Genomic DNA, 20933 nt, shown 5'->3' with positions numbered 1-20933 from the left:
GTTTTCCTTTATATATTTATAACGTTTGTATAAAATAAGACTCAAGGTAACAATACTCATTTACTTATAATAGTAATTGCATGCATGCTTATTTTTATAGCATGACTAAATTAACTAAATTTTAAATATTATAATCTACTTAAAACATTAATTCAGTAAGGGTTACTATATATTTTGCTGCTATAAATTTTTTATCTAATAGCTAGTGAACTTTGCCCTTTTGTACTAGCTTAACTAGATTAGGCTTACCCTTTAAACTTTCATATATTCGTAAAAATATAAACTTGAAGAATTACATTCTTTGCAGTTCAGTTTATCATTTCCCCATTAGTTTCTCTATCTCCTGCTAACGTAGGTTACCGAAAGTGATAATATTGAAGAGTTTCCGTTGTGAATAATATAAGACAAGTTTAGCTACAGTTAAACCATTATAAGTATATTTAACATGAATCTGCTTGGGTATCTACTTGGTTTGTATGGATCATGATTAAACAATCCTCAACTTAACAGTTTTGATATTTTATAAAAATATAACGGAGAATAATTTAAGTCATTGTCTTGATAAAAGGGTACATAAAATTTTATTAGCTTCATTCTGCCGTCTATTTAAAAAAAAAATCTGCAAAGCGCTAACTTTATAAGAATAAAATACTGTTCTTTGTATCTTGCTTTCATTATATAAACCTTAAAAATTATAATAGAAAAGCATTGAATATCTGAAATATTGTGTTTTAAAAGTTTAGGTTGCTTTAAAATCTTTGAAGGTAAAGATTAAGGCACCTTAACTATAATAACATTTACTTTGCCAATTATTAACTTATAGCTATTTTACAGTTTAATTATTATGTTAGTTATGCTATGTTTAACCCATCTTTTTTGATACTTACTAAGGCTGAGCCAAATGACTTATAAACGGCGATATGCAATTAAAACTGTTATTTTAATAAACTCCGTAAAATGAATACTAAAAAATTATAATTAGCAAAGATATAAAAAAAAAATAAGCTTTACAAATATTGTATTCAGGGTTTTTTTTTAATTTTTGTTTAAACAATCCTGTAGCTTTCCTCTATATACGAAAGTATTAGCCCAAGAAATACTAAAGAAGCAAAGATTAAAAAAATTACGCTTTACACCACTTATTAAACAACCGTACCAAGCAGTTCTTTTTTAATATTTAGTCTAAAAAATTCTCTATAGCTTTCTTATTTAGATAGTATTATTTTAAAAATAAAACAGAAAGCAAGGATTATTAAATGTACGCAGCAGTTTTTTTTAAAAAGCTTAAGCTGTTCTCTGTAGCGTTCTCCAACGTGGTACGGTTTTATCGCAGTTGAAGCGAAAACGGTGTTATCGACAAAACGTGGTAGTCGGTAATTCCTTTCAGTTGTACAGCTTGAAGAATAACTGGCAGATGGCCCCGACGATGTTCTTGAGAATGAAGAATTACCATTAAAGTATGACAAATCAACACGTCCAACGGGCTCAATGCTTGGCAGGGCAGTCAAGGATATCACAGCGTGCTGAATGTTTCGTCTGATGAAGGCTGTACTGGAGGTACGTGGAAAAGTTGCAGATATTAAATATAATACTGGGTGTAAAAAGATGAGCCTCACTAATAAGGCATCAATTCTTTCGCGTTTCATCAATTCCTGCAACACTTGTTTCCTATGTAGAAGGCATCTGCGTTCCAGAAGGAAGACGGATATGACGAAGCACTTGGGGTCTAAAAACCATTACCAACGAAGTATAAACCCGTAAACCGTCTCTAATTTCGTTTACAGATTTTGTCAATATTGAAAGCAGTTGTCGTAGGGTTGGTTGCTGTGGTTAAAGAGTTTTCTGAAGAGTTGTCTATGCGGTCAAACGAGCGACATAAAAAATTATAGTAGTTACTTTAGAAATGGTCTGTTTTTGAAGAGTTGATAGAGCTGTTTATGTGGATCGCGTAGGTCTTCGCGGTTAATATTCGGAGTCGCGATAGTTGGCAGTGTGCGCTCCACCGCAAATAGCACAACTGGTGGGACTTTCTCATGCTTTGTGCATCGCGCGGTTGAGTGGCCCTTGCCACATTTAACGCAATGGGGAGCTGCAGAGCAAAAACTTGCCCTGTGCCCAAAGACCTGACAGTAGAGCCACTGTGTGACTCGATTACTCTTCCGAAGCTTTTTTACCCTACCTAAATGGTGATAACCCATCTTTAATACCAATCTCTTTGTCTATCACACATCAGTAAATGCATGACACCATTAATAAAGGTCGCTTCGTGCGTTTCTTATCGACAATATCGTCCGTATGCATCCTTGTCACGTGGGCGACATGCCTGGAGTGCGCAACTCTGCCTCGAGGATTTGAACGTGGAGGTCCGCAATGGATACCCGAAGAACAAACTTTAGACTTGCCCTCTAGTAGTTGGGAGGTAAAAGATGGTAGTACTCTATCACACATAGCCTAGCGATGGTTCGATACTCGTCTGCTGTGGCTAAAAATAATTTAATTCTTTGAGGTGTGTGGGAGCAATTGGCTAGCAGAAGTTTTACAAAATGGTTACACTTCTGTTTTTTGCAGAGAACTACAGACGGTACCTTGCTAATTCGCCTAAGAGAAGATGCAGCCGCAGGTGGATCGGAGCTGCTGGAGAAGTTCGAGTAAAGGAGAAGTATTGCCCTTCTCTAATTCAAGGATTTAAAGTGGTGTGTTACTAATAACTAATTAATGTTGTTACAGTCTTTAATACAATTTGCGAAATGAACATAACTACGATTATAACTACTACTACTTCCATTTTTTTTCTATATATTTATTATTTTTACTATTTTTTACTATTATTAGAGTTGTTATTAGAGTTAATATTTTTTTAGGGCCTTCTTTCAAAAAAGCATTTCCTTCACTCTCCTCTAAAACTTCTTTTTTTAAGGCTTGTTTAATATTTGGAGAGCAAAGAAGGATTTGCTAAGTTAATTGAATACAATTATTTTCCATCAAATCCTATCGTTTAAACTCGTTTTTAATAAGAGACTTTTTTTGTAATCCTGTAACTTCAAATTAACAGCCTTTAGCTATTTACAAAGCTCCTCATTTATAGCTAATAAATAAGCATTTGTTCTTCATAAATAAGCTTCCAACAGAGAGGGACTCAGTTTATTAAACAACTAAGAAAAAACTTCGGCACTCGACAGTTTAGACTTCAGTAACTTGAATATATAACCTGAGGGCATGAGGAATTTCCATGCCTTTGAAAGTCGACAGAGTCTGGCAGTGCAGAGCGTTTCTTTTTATATGAGAAGCGCCTTGATTATGACTGTGTTAATAGAAACGTCCAAAAACGCCTATAAAAAGTAATACAAAAAAATCAAGCTAAACTTTTACCTTTCTTGAACTTTTTACCAAATTTTATTGCAGCAGGATTTATTGAGATAGTTTTTCTTATCCTATGCTATTTTTTAATAGCGGAACATAAGGATGGTCACAAGCATTGAAAACTTAAAAAATTTGTTTAGGCACACTTTAAAACAGAAGTTAGCCAGTTTATCTGCTCTTGAAAAGGATAAAAAAAAGAAACCTTAGAAATCTCTAAAAGATTGTTCGACCATTCGGTCTACCAGAAAAGCCGTTCTGTGGGTGTATATATAAATATGGCTACCGAAGTGGCTACCGACCTAATTATCTGCGACGCAGTTCAAAATAATAAAGTATTTTTTATTCCGCATCTTATAAAGAATGAAATGAATATGGTAAGGCTAAAGTGTACTAAAACACTGGCAGACTTACGTGAGAATCAATGGAAGTTTAAACAGCTTCCATCTGATCAAATTCACTTTTCCAATTTTGCTTTTCAAATAGTTTGTAGCAAAAAACTTTGGGAAAACTATTTGCTTCAATGTAAAAACGCAACTTTCACACAAGCATCGCGCATCGGGATAGGTTTTAACGAGGAATTTAATTACATGGAACTTAGTGCACTGAAGGGGCAGGGATGCCTTAATGAAAAGTGTCCTCTTGGCTTCTATAGACTTTACAATGAAATTGATTTATTTTTAGTACCCGGACTGGGCTTTGGAGAAAAAGGTAAGAGACTTGGAAGAGGAAAAGGTTGTTACGACAAATACTTTTTTCAACTAAACCAAATTAAAAATTTTCATAATTACTACTGTTCGTTACACGAATTTTTATGCCAGAGAGAGAAATCAGTTTCTTGTGTTAATTTTCCTAAGAATTTTCAGTTACTATCGTATAAAAAGATTGGACTCTGCTTTTCAGTGCAGTGGTGTCCTAAAACAATTCCAACTTCAAAACATGATATCCCCATGAACAACGTTATTACCCCGTCCTTCGTTTTTTGAGTCTTCGTTGAATGTTCATCTTTATACCTCTTTAAGACATTCTTTTTACTACTAGACTCATTATTTGTTTATCTATATAAGAAAATAACTTATACCTCAGGGGATTACGAATTTTCAACTTTACTTGAAAAAAATAGATTCCCCTTAAATAGATCACGCTTATAAAAGAATTTACTTAAAAGTTATGCGCTGCCTTAAAATATACTAGTGTGACCAATTATTAAAATAAACTAAAAGAAGATTGGTGGTTATGTTTTTTTAAACAATTTACTTTTTATTCATAAACATTTATGAAAAAAATAAAAACAAATAAAATTTATTTATACTTTTTATCCAACTGTTTAAATAAAGAATTTTACATCTAAAGAACATAATTGATCTCCGCGAATAAAAGGCCACTAAAGAGTACTTCAGTTTTATAAAAAAAATTAAAAAAATATTGAATCCCAAACTCCACTTGAGGGCTGTTACACAAAATATTACGAAACTAAAAAAGAAGAGCTTTGTGATTAAAGATGGTATAGATTTCCTACGTACATTTTTAGTGATATTTAAGTTGCTTATAAAAAAATAGAATAAAAAGAATTAAACTTATAAACATAGAAAACCTTATTATAAATACTAAAGGAATCACTATTTTCTCTTTTAATAAATATTGGGTTAAGACAAACATAAAAAATAGATTATAAAAATTTATTTTTAAAAAAATTTTAACAAAATATCAAAATAAAATATATATTCTTTATAAAATAAATAAATAAAAATGATAAAAATAAAGACAGTCACAATAAACTATTAAAAATTAATTATAAGCAATTCTTAAAATAAGTTAATTATTAAATTAAAAACTATTAATTTTTTATTTATAGCAAATAAAAAATAAATCTATTAAAATCATAAAAACAAGGTTGAAGATTAATTTAAATTATAAAAACTAATTAACTCCTTCAAAATAGTAATAAAAAGTTTATATAATAACATGTTCCTTTCAACTGGATTTTAATAAAAAGCATAAAATTTAATTCTTTACTATTATTAATTACAAAAAATAAAACTTTTATTCTAACCAGAAAGGTAAGTTTTAAAAATAGTAGGAAACTATAAAATCTGCAAAACAACTTTATAAATAGTAAGTAAAAAGTTATAACTTTTCCTTAAAAATTAATAATTGAGAAAAAAAAAATAAATGGAATTAAGAAAAATTACAATAAAACATAAATTCTTTATTTCAATATTTAAAATTAGCAATTAATATTAAGATCTCAATTTATTCACGGAACTACTCAAAAAGTGTTAGAGGAGCGATAGCAAACTTCTTGAAAAGGAATTCACGCATCTCACAAAAACTTCCAACCTTTAAAAATGTTTTATTAGAAAAAATAAAATAATAATAAATACTAAAAAAAAAATTTAAACCAGTTTTAAAATTTTCTAATCAGAAAAAATAATTTGAAAATTAATTACAAACCAGTTTTTAGTTTTCTAATTAAATAGAGAAAATCCGATTATAATTGATAATTTAAAAAATAATTTGAATAAGCTTTTAAATTTTCAAATGTAAAAAAAAAATAAATATAACTTTAAAGAAACTTATAAAAACTTAATTTCAACCAGTCTTAAAATTCTTTTATAGTTAAATACAAAATAGATTAATATAAATTTAAAAAAAATTCAAACCACTTTTTAATTTGTAAGTTAAAAGTTAAATTTAATTAAAATTGGATTTTTTGAATAAAAAATTTAATGGATTATTAAAAAAAAGTAAATCAGAGTAACATAAAAAAATTATAATAGATTCTAACTAGTACTGAATTTTGTAAAAAAAAAAAAAAAATCAGGTTGTAATAAATAAAAATTTGAACCGGTCGGTACAAAATTGCATAATTAAAGAATATAAAAATGAAATTATATAAAAAATTAAATCACTTTATAAAAAAAATTAAATATAAATTCTAACCGGAACTAACTATTAAAAAAGTAAACTGGCCTATAAAAAAAATTTAAAAATTTATATTAACGTGTACTAAATTTTGGTAAAAGTGAAAAAAAAAAATAATTATAATAATTTTTTATAATAATTTTAACCAAAATAAAATCAGAATATAACATACATATCATAAAAAAAATTCTACACTGATTACAAAATTAAATCGAATTACAATAGAAATTTAAAAATAAGCCCGACAAGTTTATAATTTTTTTTAATAAACTAAATATTAGATTTTATATATAATTAAAAATAATTCAAAATAGCACTGAAAAAAGTTAAATCAAATTATAATAATTTTATGTAATACTAAATAAAACCGAAAAAAATAAGTCGAAATATAATTAAAGATATTAAAAAAATAGTCTAACCAGTGTTTGAAATTTTCAAATAAAAAAAGTAAATAGAGTTGAAAAAAAAATCTTAATAACAATCCTAATAAACACTGAACAAAAATTGAATTCAAATTATAATTATTTTTAAAAAAATCAGAATATATCAAATTCTAATAAGGAAATTTTATAAAGTAATTTTAAATAAAACTGAAAATAAATTAAATAGAATTATAATAAATGATTTCAACCCAATAAAAAAATTTATTTAATAAAATATTAGGGGAAAAAATTAAAAATAATTCTAAATAGCACTCAATAAACACTCTAAACGCATTATGATAAAGAATTAGTTCTAACGAGTACTGGATTCTTTATTATAAAATAAATTAGAAATTAAATCAGATTATAAAATAAGAAATTTTAAAATAATAGGAACCATTCTTAAATTTTTTTTTCTTTAAAATAAGTTGCATTGTATCAAAAAAAAAAATTAAAGCTCACTAGTACTCAAATTTTTATAAAAATTAAACAGGTTATAAAGAAAATTAAAAATAATTCTAACCAGTTCAGTAAAAGGTAGAAAAAATTGAATCAGATTATAAAAAAGAAATTTAAAAACTTTAAACTAACCAGTTTGAGATATGTTTTAGAAAAATAACAAAATTTATAAATATTAAAGCTGACTAGTATTGACACTTATAAAAAGCAAAACAAATTAAAATCAGATTGTAATAAAAATCTTAGAAATAATTCTAATCAGCTCGAAATAAAATTTTAAAATAATTCTCATATCATCAAGATAGTATATAAAATAAGGCTTACCAGTACAGAATTTTTATTGAAATAAAAAAAAAATTGAAATCAGATTATAAAAAAAGTTGAGATTATCTTTAAGGTAAAAAAAGGATTATAAGAAATAATTTTAAAAAAAAATTCCACCCGAATTAAAATTTTTAAAGAAAAAAAATAAATCTACAATATAGTAAAAATAGTATAATAAAAATCGCATTAGAAGTAAAAATGTATTAAAAAATCAATTAAAAAACTTTATAAAAATAATTTAACCAAACCAGAATTATTTTAGTCCAACTTATATAGAAATCCATTTGTGAATAGACTTTGCCGCCAACGAAGACGCTTTTTTGGTTTGCGCATTTTCAGAACGCTGGCATTTCTGGATTAATGACTGAATCCAAAGCCGATTAGGCTCAAGAACGGGCTTCATATCGCCTTTAAATATGGTACACAAATCTCTAATGTAAAAAATATATATATTAAAAAAAAATGATAAAAAAGTTTATAATAACAAAGCAAATAAAAAATAATAAAAAAGGTAAAGCATTAAAAAAAAGTTTAGTTTAACTATAAGTAAATAAAATATAAGTAACAAAGTGCTGAGGTATTATTATAAAAGGTTTAAATATTTAAAAAAAAGCAAAAAAAAAGTTTATATTATGACACAAAAAAGTGGAGAAAGAAAAAAAATATAAATAAAAATTTAGATTATTGAAATGTACTAAAAATTATTTTGTTTGTGAAAAAAAACAATAAGAAAACAAGTTTTACATGAATCTAAAAGTAAATAAGTAATAATAACTAGAAAAGTTATGAAGTATTAATATTATATAAATAAAAAGTTCAAACAAGATTTAAAAATTAAAAGTAATTATATAATTAATAAAAGAAAATGTAAAAAAACAAGTTCATATAAAACGAAAGTATTTGTTATAAAATTTCTTTAATTAATAATTTTTTATTTACATTTTTAAAAAAAAATAAACCTTTTAATCATTAGTTATATAATTTAAATAATATTTTTTATATTTGATAAAGTGCCGAAACAGTTAAATAAAAAAAATGTTAGAAAAAAATAATAGAGAAAATAATAAAAATTATAAATACGTACAAAATAGATGCAAAAAAATAATAATTACTATTAAAATAAAGAAGCAGCAAACATATAAATATATAAAAAAGTGCACAAATCGCTAAACTCGCCATAATAACTAAAGGGTCTAATTTACTTAAACGGCAACTTTTAGTATAAAAATAGAACCAAATAAGTTCAACAAATCGCTTAATTATAAAAACTTTGCATCACAAATTCGATACAAAATGAAGTTTTCTAATTGAATAACTTTTTTTTCTATAAAAATTTTTTCTCCAAATTTTTTATAACCAAAAGTGATTGCTTAATTCCACTAAAAATATACCCGATAATGCTCACAGCGTGGCGCTCAAGAACATCTTTGCCAAAGCGGTCAAGCGACACGGAATGTACGTATGCCACGATCGCCTCCACAAAAGGCCCAAGAACACGTGTGGCCGCGTGACAGGCGGCTGTGCTTTCTCCGCGAAGCGCTAGGATTATTGCACCAATTGCTTCCAAGCAGGACTCACGAAGGTTATTGGTGTATTCCATTTCTTCAAGGCTGCTCTAAAATAGTAATAAATCTTTTTTCATTTTTATTGGCTATTATTCTTATAATATGTTTTACAATTTCTTTCTTATAATGCATTGCTCTAACTACAAAACCCAACACGGACGGAGCATAAGCATGAAAGTCTACTCCTGCCACAGTGGCAATATCTATAGAATAATAATAACACTAATGAATAATGAATAATGAATAATGAATAATGAAACTGCCTGCAAAACAAGTCAGCAAAGCGGGGACAAGCGTAGAATGAGGACTCTGCTCGGTTATAGTTAACAGAGCCTTCATGATAGGCTGGTAAAACTGGGCAAAAGCGGCGGAAGCAACGCTGGAAAGGTCGCTTATGATGGAACAAAACTGGGTGCAGACGGCCGGATCTTCTGAGTGGTTTTCCAAAGCCTGGAAAATATAAGGAATCAGTTTTGGTAGAAACGGAGCGAAATCGTCTTCCAGATCTAAATAATAATGAATAAAGACAATAAAAATTATGTAAACAGTAATAATAACAGATATATACTCTGGATAAGGGAAGTGATGGCTTGCAATGCGTCTTCCTGAACATCTGATTGGTTGGTGGCGCGGGAAACGTCATACACGGTTAAAAGCAGGCCCACGAGGTCCACAGTGCTCGTCGAGAGTAGAAGAGCGTCCCTGTGGTGGAGGGCCAATATGATATCCGAGAGAGTTGCACAGATCAAAGATTGGGTCTGCGACACGTGCAGTTTGGTCTGAACATCGTGCGCTTCTCGTTGCCAATTGAGAGAAGAATTCAGCCTATTGATGAAAAAAAATAAGAAAGGCCATAAAAATAACGAATCTATTAAGGCTTAAAAAGACCGATTAATAATTTCTTGCGTAGTAATTCGCAGCACTTCGTAGCAATCAGCGGGAGTTTTGGAGCAAAATGCCATCAGCGCGTCGTAAGCCGAGCACCGCAAGTTTTTTACTGAAGGGTCATGACTTGCAGTGATACTTAAAAGTTTTTCTACAAATACCTATAAAAAAGTAAATATAATAACAATAATAATAATACATGATAATAAATACTCTATAATAAGAACTCAATGCATATGTTTTGACGGCAGAATCTTTATCCGATTGGGCATTTTCATAAGCACGGGCGACCAATGACTTTAAGCCCCAACAAATATGAGCAGCCACGTTGGGCTCCTGCTCCAACGACTTGAAAAAATTGTCCATATAAAAATGAAGATAGTCGGACTTGAGCACAACATCTGCATAATAATAATAAAATAGAGAATAAGAAGAAGAAAGTCCACCAACCAGCGGCCACTTCGCAAACTCGCCCGACCGCCCACGCGGCTGAATCTTTAACCATCGCGTGCTTATCTTGCAAGTGTTGCATAAGCAGAGGCAAACCTTGTTCGCATATGCCTGGTCCAGTGAAAATAATGATAATAATAACTAATAAAAATATAAATAATAATATTCTTCTTATTATAATTAATATATAATATTTATTAAAAGTTTCCTAATTTCATATAATTTTTGTTATTATATTTTCCTGTAATTCCTTTTCAGATTTTATAAAGAATTAGAATTATTTCTCTTTCTTATAAACCTGATTCTTTTTTATTATATTCATTATTTTATATTTTTATATTTATTATTATCCTTTTCTTGTAGTTTCTATACATTTTTTCAAATAATGACAATAAAAATAATTTTTTTTCAAGTAAACTTTACTCTTCTGGTTTAAAATTATACCAAATTTATACTAAATTATAGTTTCTCTTCTTCATTTTCTTTATATTTTATTAATTTATATTATTGTATTTCGTTATTTTTATTTTTACTATAAATTCTATCCATTTAATTAATTATAATGATAATAAATAATAGTAAAGCACCGAGCAACTTTTGAAGGCTGGGGCCAGTAAGAATCGAGCCGAACGCCACGATGGCTGCCTCGCGGTACCGCCAATTATCACTGTTGATATGCTCTTTAATAAACGGGAAAACGGGCTCCAAAATGGCGTCTTCCACCGTTTTAGCCAATAAACAAAGGCAACAGACGGCCCCTTTTGCCCGAGTGTACTCGTTAGGATCTTCGTTCTTTTAATTATTAATAATGAATAATATAAAAAGGTAAGAAATATATATAAGTAATAATAAAGTTAATAAATATATATATAAAGTTAAACATATACAAAAAAAGTTTTACTACTAAAAAAAAACTTTTACTATTTATTATTGTAAATTATACTACATTTATATAAAAGTATAACTTCTATTAAAAAACTTCACCGTTTATAACTTTTCGATAATTCAATTTTAAATAATAAAATAATATATAAAAGTTTTTAAATGTTATAAAAAAAATAACATTAAAAATTTTTTTATTAATAAAAAAAACTTTAATAACATTTTAATTTTTTAAAAAAACCAAAGTTTTAAGGTCCTGTATTCTTTAAACTTTTATTATTATGAAACTTTAACCATAATATTATTTACTCCTTTTTTTACTTCAAATGTAATATAAAAAGTTTTTAATTTTACTATATTCTTAAACTTTTATTACTATTAAAAAAAGCAAATAAAATTATATTCCTCTTATTTTTGCTTCTTTCATTAATAATAATAAAGATTTACGTTTTACTGTTTCTATTAATTTTTATTATTTATTATTATACATTAACAATAAAATAATTTATTCCGTTTTTTCAAAAGAATAATATAAAAGTTTTTAAGTTTTATTGTATTTTTCTAAATCTTATTATTTGCTAAAACTTTAATATTACTTATCCGGTTTAATATTTTATTTTTTTATAAAAGTTTATAGTTTAATCGTATTCATTAAACTTAAAATTGTTACTTATTGGGTATAAAAAAATAAAGATTCACAAGTTTTATTGGATTTAAAATAAAAATTTGGCAATATTTTTATTTATTTGGTTCTATTATCCTTCACATCTTTAAAAAAACCCTTAAAAAACTTTTTCCTTTTCTAAAAAACTTTCATTAATTATAAAGAAATTAAATAACATTCTTCACCTAAACATAGAAAATATTTTCTAAAAATTATAAAAAGATTAATATTCTTATTTACTTTTATTATATATAAAAAATATATACAAAAAGTTTTACGAAAAATTTAAAAACTTTTATAATATTATAGAGAAAATTTAAATATAATTCTTGTAGTTGTATAATATTTAAATATATATATATATATATAAAAAAAGTGTTGCTTCACTATAAAAACTTTCAATAATAATAATGATAAATTTAATTTAAAACAATATTTATTAATTCTTCATAGATTATTTATTAGAGAAATAATAATAAGCAACACTTTTTTATACAGTATTTTCATATGTAAAAACGCACAAACATAATATTACTTTATAAAAGTTTATTATTCCATACAAAAACATTTATTTTGTTTATTTTTATAAACTTTTCAATATTCTTATAAACAAAAAGACTTACTTAAAAACAAAAACAAAAAAAACTTTAAAAAGTTTATTATACATAATACTTTTTATATTTTATTACTAATTGATAACTTTCCTAACAAATAAAAATATTAAAACCTGCATTTTTATAAAATAAAAAATTTATTATATCATTTTCTCGTTTAAAAATATTGAAAAAGTATAATAATAGAGGAAAAAATTTATATAAAAGTTATAAAAACAAAAATATAATATTATTAATAAAAAAAATATAAAATAAAACTTTGCTCATTAAAATTAATGAGGTTATAAATTTAAGAAATATAAATAATAGACAAAAATAGATATAGAAATATTATAAGTGAAGAACCTCACTAAAAATTTTGTGTAGAGATTTAGTATATATAATTAGTAATAAATAATGAAAATGAAAAAATATATATAAAATATATAAAAACAATAAAGACTAAAAAAGATTCACAAAAAAGTATATAATAAAAAAAATTAATGAAAAGTATAATAATAATAATAATAAAATAAAAGTTTGAAGAAAAATTATAAAATGAAATAAAAAAATTAAATTTATTTGATAAGAAATAAAATTCACAAAATTAATTGAATTAAAAAATAAAGTATAAAAATATTATAGGAAAGTTCACTAAAAATTGGGTATAATAAATAGAAAACCAAGCAAAAAAGTTATAAGTATAGTGAGTATTAAAAAGTTCACTAAATATATTGAATTAGAAATTAGTAGAAATAAATAAGAAAATTAAAGTTCGCTAGAAATTTAGTATAAAAAGTAAAAAGATATAAATAAAAAAAACAAAAAAAAATTGTAAAAAAATTAAGCAAAAAAAAAATTCACAAAATATATTGAATCTAAATTATAGTATAAAAAAGAAAATAAAAAACAAAACAAAGTTAAAAAAATTAAGAATTAAAAAAGTTCACTAAATGTATTGAATTAAAAATTTAGTATAAAAAAATATAAATAAAAAAACGAGCAAAAAAAGTTATAAAAAATTAAGAATTACGATAAGTTCACAAAATATATTGAATTGAAAAATTTAATTTAAAAAATGAAAATAGAGCAATAAAAAGGTCCACAAATAAAAATTATAAATTACGTATTAAAAAATTAGTAAAAAAGTACCAAATAAATAACAAAAAAAAACTTACTTGATAAGTTAGAAGAACAAGAAGCACGCCAAGCAAATATGGGAGAGCGCCAAGCGCATAAAATTTACTGACATGTTGAGGAGATGTGCCGTCTTGGCGGGCTTCTTCAGCCTCTAAGCGAAGGTCGTACTCCTGATCGCATATAGTACACCAAAATTCAATCGCCTGAAGCGCTATTCGTTCGTTACTGGCATTCATAAAATTTAATGTAACCTTCCATAAATAAATTTAGCCAATTAAAAAGGGGCTAAAGTCCAAAAAAAATTAATGAAATTTTTTACCCCACAAAAATAAAAAAATTTTTTTTTAATTAAATAAATATAGAAACGTACAACGAATAAACTTTTTATATACTTCTCCATATAAGGATAGTACAAGTCGATGATGGCAACAATGCACTGAAGAGCCGCTTCCACTAAATTATCATCATCTTTAACTTGCGTGGCCTCGCAAACAGTTTGCATTATATAATCCCGCTCAGTCTGGGGGAAAAAATTATTGGGTTGTCCATAATAATGAAAAAGGTAATATTAGTAAAAACAGCTGTACCGAATGCTTATAAAACATCGTAACCAATAAAATAGAAAGTTAAAATTTAGGTTAAGGTAATAGGCTCTTTATTACTACTTCTGATGATGATATAAAATTATGAAAAGAGATAACCAATCAAATCGTAAAGTGGAGTCTAATAAAACAACTGGTTTATAATAAAATATTTATTGAGTTTTAAAAAAAATATTTCAAGTAAATGTTATGCTTTACTATTCATTATTATTAATAATAATAAACAATAACAAAAAGAGATATTATAGAAAAAAATAAATGAAAAATAATGTTCACTAAAAAATAAAATAAAGTTCAATAAAAATTAATAAAGCAAAAATATATAAATAAATAAAGGTATATTTTCCAAATAAATAAACTTAACGTAACTAAATTTTTAATATTTATTACTAATGATTATTATGTTATATTATTAATGATATATTTATAATATAGAAGATAATAAATAAAATAAGAGAGAATTATAAATAAAAATTTCAGCCTGAAAAAAAAATAACAATAAATATAAAAATATATATGAGGTCATAATAATATTAAATATAATAATAGAACACAAAGTAAGAATAAAATAATAAAAAAAAGATAAATAATATATATAAAACCTTAATAATATTAAAAATAATAATCTAACAATATATACTATTATCGAAACTATTAATATGCATGTAATAAAATAAAGGAATAATAAAAATAAAAATAAAATACATAAAAAATATCATATTTATACTAAGAACAGTAAAAAACTAAGAAAAAATACATGTGATTTCCCATTTATAATGAAATTAATAATAAAACAAAAACTATTAATAAATAACTTAAAATAAAAAATGTACATTAAAGCATAACAATACTAAAAATAATTATATGTATTATACTTAAACAAAAAGGAGTTATTCCTAACAAGAAGTTTTAAAAAAAAGTTTTATTTATTTCTATTATTTAAGAAAACCAATAATTCTATAAATATTATTTATTATTAAAAGTTAAATATTTATTAAGTACAATCCATTAACTTTGCATTATTATATTATAATAATAATAAATAGTAATAAATAAATCTATTTATTATAAAAAAATAAATAAATAAAAATATAACTTTTAATATATTTTTTTATTAATTTATCATATAGAGGATTATTATTAATATATTTGATATTTACTTTCTTTATATAGAAAAAAATGTCTTAAAAAATAAAAGTTAATATTGTTACCACTATTTCGTTATTACTTTAATAATATTTATAGTTCCTTTATTTACTGGAGATTATAAAAGTAATCTTTTACCATAAATATAAAAAGATATTATATTTTCATTATTTATGATGTTTATTATTATTATTTAAATATACTTATAAATTTTAATTATTTAACGTTAAATACAAAAATAATTATAAAATACTTTGAAAAAATTAAAAAAAATAATTATTATTCTAAAAGTATATTTCCTTATTATAAATAAAAATATTTTACTAAAAAAATAAAAATTTTTAAACTTATTTTTTTTCAATGTTATTATATTTAGTATTTATTATTATTATTATAAATTTATTTATAGTTACTTAATTTATTTAATAAAAAAAATAATAAAATTTCTAGAATTGTTATTATCAATAAATAAAAGTAATATAATTTTTATATTATTAAATTTATATATTAACTAATTTTTTTATTTATATTACTATTAAAAAAATAAAATTTCTTTATAAAGACGTAATTATAATTTTTTAAATTCTTAAATTTAAATATTTTATTTATTATGCTTATTATTTACATTTAAAAATTTTCATATAAACTTTATTTAAAAGTAACACAAAAAATAGAAATCATAAATAAAAATTATAATTTTAATTTCTTAAATTACTTTTTTATTTTACTATTAAAATTTATTGTTGTTATTGTACATATATTTATATTTACTTTATTAATTGTAATAAGTATAAATAAAATAGTAATAGAAAATATTATAATATAAGTATTTTTAAGTTTGTTACTATTAATTATAAAATTTATATTTACTTTATTTATTTTTAAAAAATATATATAATAGTATATTAATATAATAAAAATATTTTAAGAAGGTTATAAAATATGACTTTCGCAGTTTTTAAAATTAAAAAAAAAAATAGAAAAACTCAATAATAAAAAAACACAACACCGCCAAACAAAAAATATTCATGATTCATTTATTATATAATATTATTGAAAAATAATTAAAAAGTTTTAGAACACAAATCTTTTAAACAATTATAAAAATTAAAATCTAGTAGAATTTATAAAAGTAATATAAAAAAATTCCTACAAATAATTAAATTTAAAAAAAAAAGGTAAGAAAATAAATACCGATTAAAAAATTTTAGCAGAAAATAATCGAAATCATCAATTTAATAAAGCCTTCTATCCGTTTATAGGAAATTTTTTTAATTTTTTTTATAATTATTTTACAATGCTGTATTAAAATTCTCAAAAACAGAATTAAAAATATTTTTATTCAAAAGATTTGTAATAAAAAGTAAAAAATGGTTTTAACCGAACACAATAAAAAATTAAATTTCATTCTTTTATATAAATTTATAACATAAAAAAATTTCAAAAACGGAATTATTGGTTTTTTAAAAAAGTATATAGATTTAGTTAAATTTGAAAAATTTTAAATTTGTAAGTAAAAAATTAAAAAATGAAATATAAATTCGTACAAAAAATCAAAAATTTAAATAGAGTAAAAACTTTTAACTAAAGTAAAGGGGTTTTGAGGAAAAACAATAAACTAAATTTCATTCTTTCAAATAAATTTATAACAACTAAGAATAAATTTCAAAAATAATTAAAAAATTATAATTGATATTTTACTCAAATTTATACAAATATTAACAAAATAAAAAAAGCAACAGAGATTATAAGTAAGAAGTATAATTAAGTTCATATGTAATCAAAAATTTAAAAATGCGAAAAAGATTAAAAATAATAAAACCTTTGATTCGTTTATAAATTTATAATAAAAAATAAAATTGGTTTTAAGTAAAAATAAGTAAAAAAAAAACTAAATTTCAATTCAATATATAATTTATTAACAACGCTATAAAAAAAATTTCAAAAGATCAAACTTATTAATTTAAAAAAAATTATACGTTTTAAATAACTTAAAAAAAATCATCAAAATTTATAAGTTAAAAGTATAAATAAATTCGTACAAATACTAAAAAATTTTAAAATTTTAGAAAGAATCACTATATAAATTCTCCTCAGTAAACTGACTTTATGCACTTAAATAAAAAACAAGTTTCGAATTTAATCCAAATTCAAACCTTTAATTTAAACAATTGGAAACAATTTAAATTAATTCACAAAAAATTATATCCTCAAATTTAAAATTAACAAAAAATTAAATTATAACAAAAATTCAAAAGTGATATAAATTTTAAAATAACTAAATTATACTATTCATAAATTCCCACTTAAAAATTAATTATACGTCCGATAAATTTTTAATAAATATGAATTATAGAAGTAGGCCATTACTATTTCATACAAAAAGTTTTACAAAAATTAGATGAAGGCAATGAAGACAAAAGTAAAATTTATTTTACTAAAAATTTAATAACAAATTGTATAATTTACATTCAGTAAATTAAAAGTAAAATATAAATTAGAAATAAATATTATTAAAAAATATTTTAAATAAAGAAAAATAATATTAAAATAAAAAAAACCTCATTCATAAAATTCTGTTCAATAAAAGTCAATGAATTTGTAAGCGCTTTAATAGCTGCAATGCGAACATCTGAATATATATAAAATTAAGATTTTTAAGAGTATTAAATATTAAATATTATTTATAAAACAAATTAATCTATGTTTAATATAAAAATTATCCAGCATTATTATTATAAATAATAAAAAATTGAATTTCTAAAAATTATAAAAAGTTAACCAGAAGGAGCATTATTTTGCACTACTCCGTTAACCAGAGCAGTAAGAATTTGATTAGCATAAATTTTTAAAACATTGGGATCCTGAAAAACAACTCTTAAAAAAAAAGATTTACCAAGAAAAAATTAGTAAAAAATTACTATCTCTTCACAAATAAAACCCAAAGCTTCAATAGTAGCTTGCTGCAAGTAGAAGTTATTATTGCTATGAGTAGCATTGTATAATAATAATTGGATAAGTTCAGGCCACTGATTATTAGGAAGCTCAGCTTGAGCAATAGAAGATACGGCTTGAGCTACAGAACGTCCAACGATGGTGTGTGGAGTGGCTAAAGTTTTAAGAAGCTAAAACAATTTTTGTTAATATTTAATTAAAAAAGTTTTTTCAGATATTTTAATAACATTGTTCTTAATCTGTTTTCTACTTTGAGCATTAACTTGAAGCCAGCGGTTGTGTAATTCCTTACGGGAGGCTTCGTCTCGCATTGCCAATTGATTTTTAACAAATAAACTCGCGGCCATTCTTACCGTCGGTGTATTACTTTCATTAGCAATTTCAATGGTTAAGACATTGAGAAAACCAGGCTATAAAAAAAAAGAAAAATAAAATAAAATAGAAATAAAGAGAAAATATAAAAGAGAAAACCAAGTCGCTTTTTAAGGCATCCTGAAGATATTGTAATGCTTTCCCGCTAATATTTTGATCTAAAGTTGTGTTAAATTAAATTTTTTTAATCTAAGATTTTTTTTTTCAACCTGGAGAAATAGTTGCTTCCAGAATTTGTGATAATGTCGTTGCCATGGCCATCGATATACAACGTAAGTACAATGGAGTAATTTAAAAAAAAGTTCTCTCGTATAATAATAAAAAAAGCCAAAAAGGGGCCTTTCACCGAGCGCCCCACGCCACGAGGTTTGTAACTCAACTTGTGCAGTGAGCGGGTTTATATATATATTACACCACTCACCAACTTTGGAAGGTTTCTTTTGCAGCTGTGACCTTTTTTCTTTGTAGCTGGTTGCGGTAAAGTAATCTCATAATAAACTGAAGTTAAAGTTTATATATTATGATTATTCTTTTTTAGACAGCTTTAAAAAGTTTTTTTACTTTAAGTTCGAGCGCAGACCTTGAAATTTTTTTTAACACAATAGGTATAATAATTTATCAGATTAGCCCATCTTTAAACATTAAAATACTCCTCTTCCAATGAAAATTTAATGCGTAAAAAGCTTTCTTCTTTTAATTAAAATCTCTGTTAAGGTGATAAGTCGCGTCAAGATGATCTGAAAATAAGTTGATATACTCATAATAACATTCATACTAGACGTAACTGCAGCAGGTTAAGTTAACTTTACGACTACATACATGAAATGGAAAAGACAGATACGATTTAGTAAGTGAACACTGCAAAAACAAAGATGAATTTGTTAAAAAAGTATTTATAGCTATCAGCCTTTGTTATAAACTTTCAACTGGTTTATTAGTATTGAAATAAAATATTATACATTATAAACATTTTGGATGTATACAAAGAACTGTTATATATAATATGCCTTTTCTCCTTTTTTTTAAGCTTTTCATAGGAGCTCGTTTTTGATGTCCATTCCAAACTATGAAAAGAATCCAAACTGCATTCAGCTATACTTAATTATTTACATAAAAAGCATATAAGTAAAAACCAGTTCAAATTTATATTTTAAATTTAAAAAAAGTTATTAATGAAAGTTTACCAATTTAAAAAGATAGTTTATGGTACTTCCCACAACCCAAAAAATATTAATTGTATGCAATTTTATGTTTTACAATTTCATATTTTACTATAGTTAGTAATAAGCACATGAGAGTTATGTGCTTGCCATGTATTTGGAAGTGCCACATTAGGTAACGTTTTTATTTCCAATTTTTTATATTGGGAAATTTGATGCTTTATTTCCTTTTGTTAAAATGCTAAACTTATGTTCCTTAATTATATCGATTTTTAAAAGCCCTTAGAAAACAATTATTACCTTGATAATCAAATATTGGAGTTGCGCTCTTAATGTTATGAACTAATTAAATCTGGAAAAATTAAATTGTCTCCTAAAAGCTTCCATTGTGTTTATTACGTAATAAAACTGTAAAAACTTCTATAACAAGTATAAGTAAATAAAAAAAAAAACACCAAGAATTAATAAGGTTTTAGTACCCTCTTTCTAGGCGTGGTGGAAAATCCCTCTAGGCATGACAGGTCTATTAACACTGGCAAGCATTGGGTCGACTGATTTCTAGCCTAAACTCTGAGCTTTTTAAAGGAAATTTACAGGATTAGAGGGGTTCTTAATAACTAGAAGAGCGGTATTATTCTTCCGAAAGAGTACAGCGGTTGTTGTCAAAGTGTACACTCACAAAAGATACTAAAATGTCAGATATTTTGTAACAAAAACCCTCGATTAATTCTGCGAAGATTCAACAAGCATTTTGTGTGTATGCTTGTACATATGTGGGAGTTAGAGTGTATAGTAGGTGTTGTCGTGCTCATTTGTATATATCAGGTGAGCAACACTATTAAAATTAGCAAACCCTACTCGTTTTTTATGTTCGCTTCGGTTTTGTTAGCTTCTTAGTTTTCCTAGTAAAGGAAAATAGAACACTCAATAACTTCAAAAAATAAAATTGCAGCTTACATTTCTGTATTTGACCCAGTGTAATTAAAAAGTAGAAGACACATGCCAGCTAGGAAACTAAGAGGAAGAAAATAA

General features: G+C 24.4%; 2 protein-coding genes and 1 long non-coding RNA gene across 3 annotated transcripts; all 3 read right to left on the bottom strand.

Annotated features, from left to right (window-relative positions):
• Window positions 1–5615: 5615 nt before the first annotated feature.
• LOC135121225 (importin subunit beta-1-like) lies at window positions 5616–14065 on the bottom strand. The gene is made up of 12 exons (XM_064045535.1): window positions 14037–14065; window positions 13705–13917; window positions 10975–11179; window positions 10388–10498; window positions 10151–10338; window positions 9941–10098; window positions 9621–9877; window positions 9316–9558; window positions 9164–9255; window positions 8879–9102; window positions 7736–7918; window positions 5616–5697 (listed from the first exon to the last, which is right to left on the bottom strand). Exons 2-11 carry the CDS (start codon window positions 13900–13902, stop codon window positions 7756–7758), a joined length of 1839 nt encoding a protein of 612 aa, XP_063901605.1. The 5' UTR covers window positions 13903–13917; window positions 14037–14065; the 3' UTR covers window positions 5616–5697; window positions 7736–7755.
• A 43-nt stretch (window positions 14066–14108) lies between these two features.
• Window positions 14109–18268, bottom strand: LOC135121216 (uncharacterized). The gene is made up of 3 exons (XR_010278893.1): window positions 18197–18268; window positions 17976–18046; window positions 14109–14186 (listed from the first exon to the last, which is right to left on the bottom strand). It is a non-coding gene; the product is annotated as an uncharacterized LOC135121216 (long non-coding RNA).
• A 52-nt stretch (window positions 18269–18320) lies between these two features.
• On the bottom strand, window positions 18321–19053 carry LOC135121231 (importin subunit beta-1-like). The gene is made up of 4 exons (XM_064045543.1): window positions 18951–19053; window positions 18841–18899; window positions 18597–18779; window positions 18321–18539 (listed from the first exon to the last, which is right to left on the bottom strand). Exons 1-4 carry the CDS (start codon window positions 19000–19002, stop codon window positions 18321–18323), a joined length of 513 nt encoding a protein of 170 aa, XP_063901613.1. The 5' UTR covers window positions 19003–19053.
• Between the last annotated feature and the right edge of the window lie 1880 nt (window positions 19054–20933).

The sequence above is a fragment of the Zophobas morio genome, unplaced genomic scaffold (genome assembly GCF_036711695.1).
Source record: "Zophobas morio isolate AGI-343-1 ecotype UQ-CSIRO unplaced genomic scaffold, CSIRO_AGI_Zmor_V1 ptg000532l, whole genome shotgun sequence".
In the NCBI taxonomy this organism is placed as follows: Eukaryota; Metazoa; Arthropoda; class Insecta; order Coleoptera; family Tenebrionidae; genus Zophobas; species Zophobas morio.
This window is presented reverse-complemented; position numbering and strand designations above follow the sequence as displayed.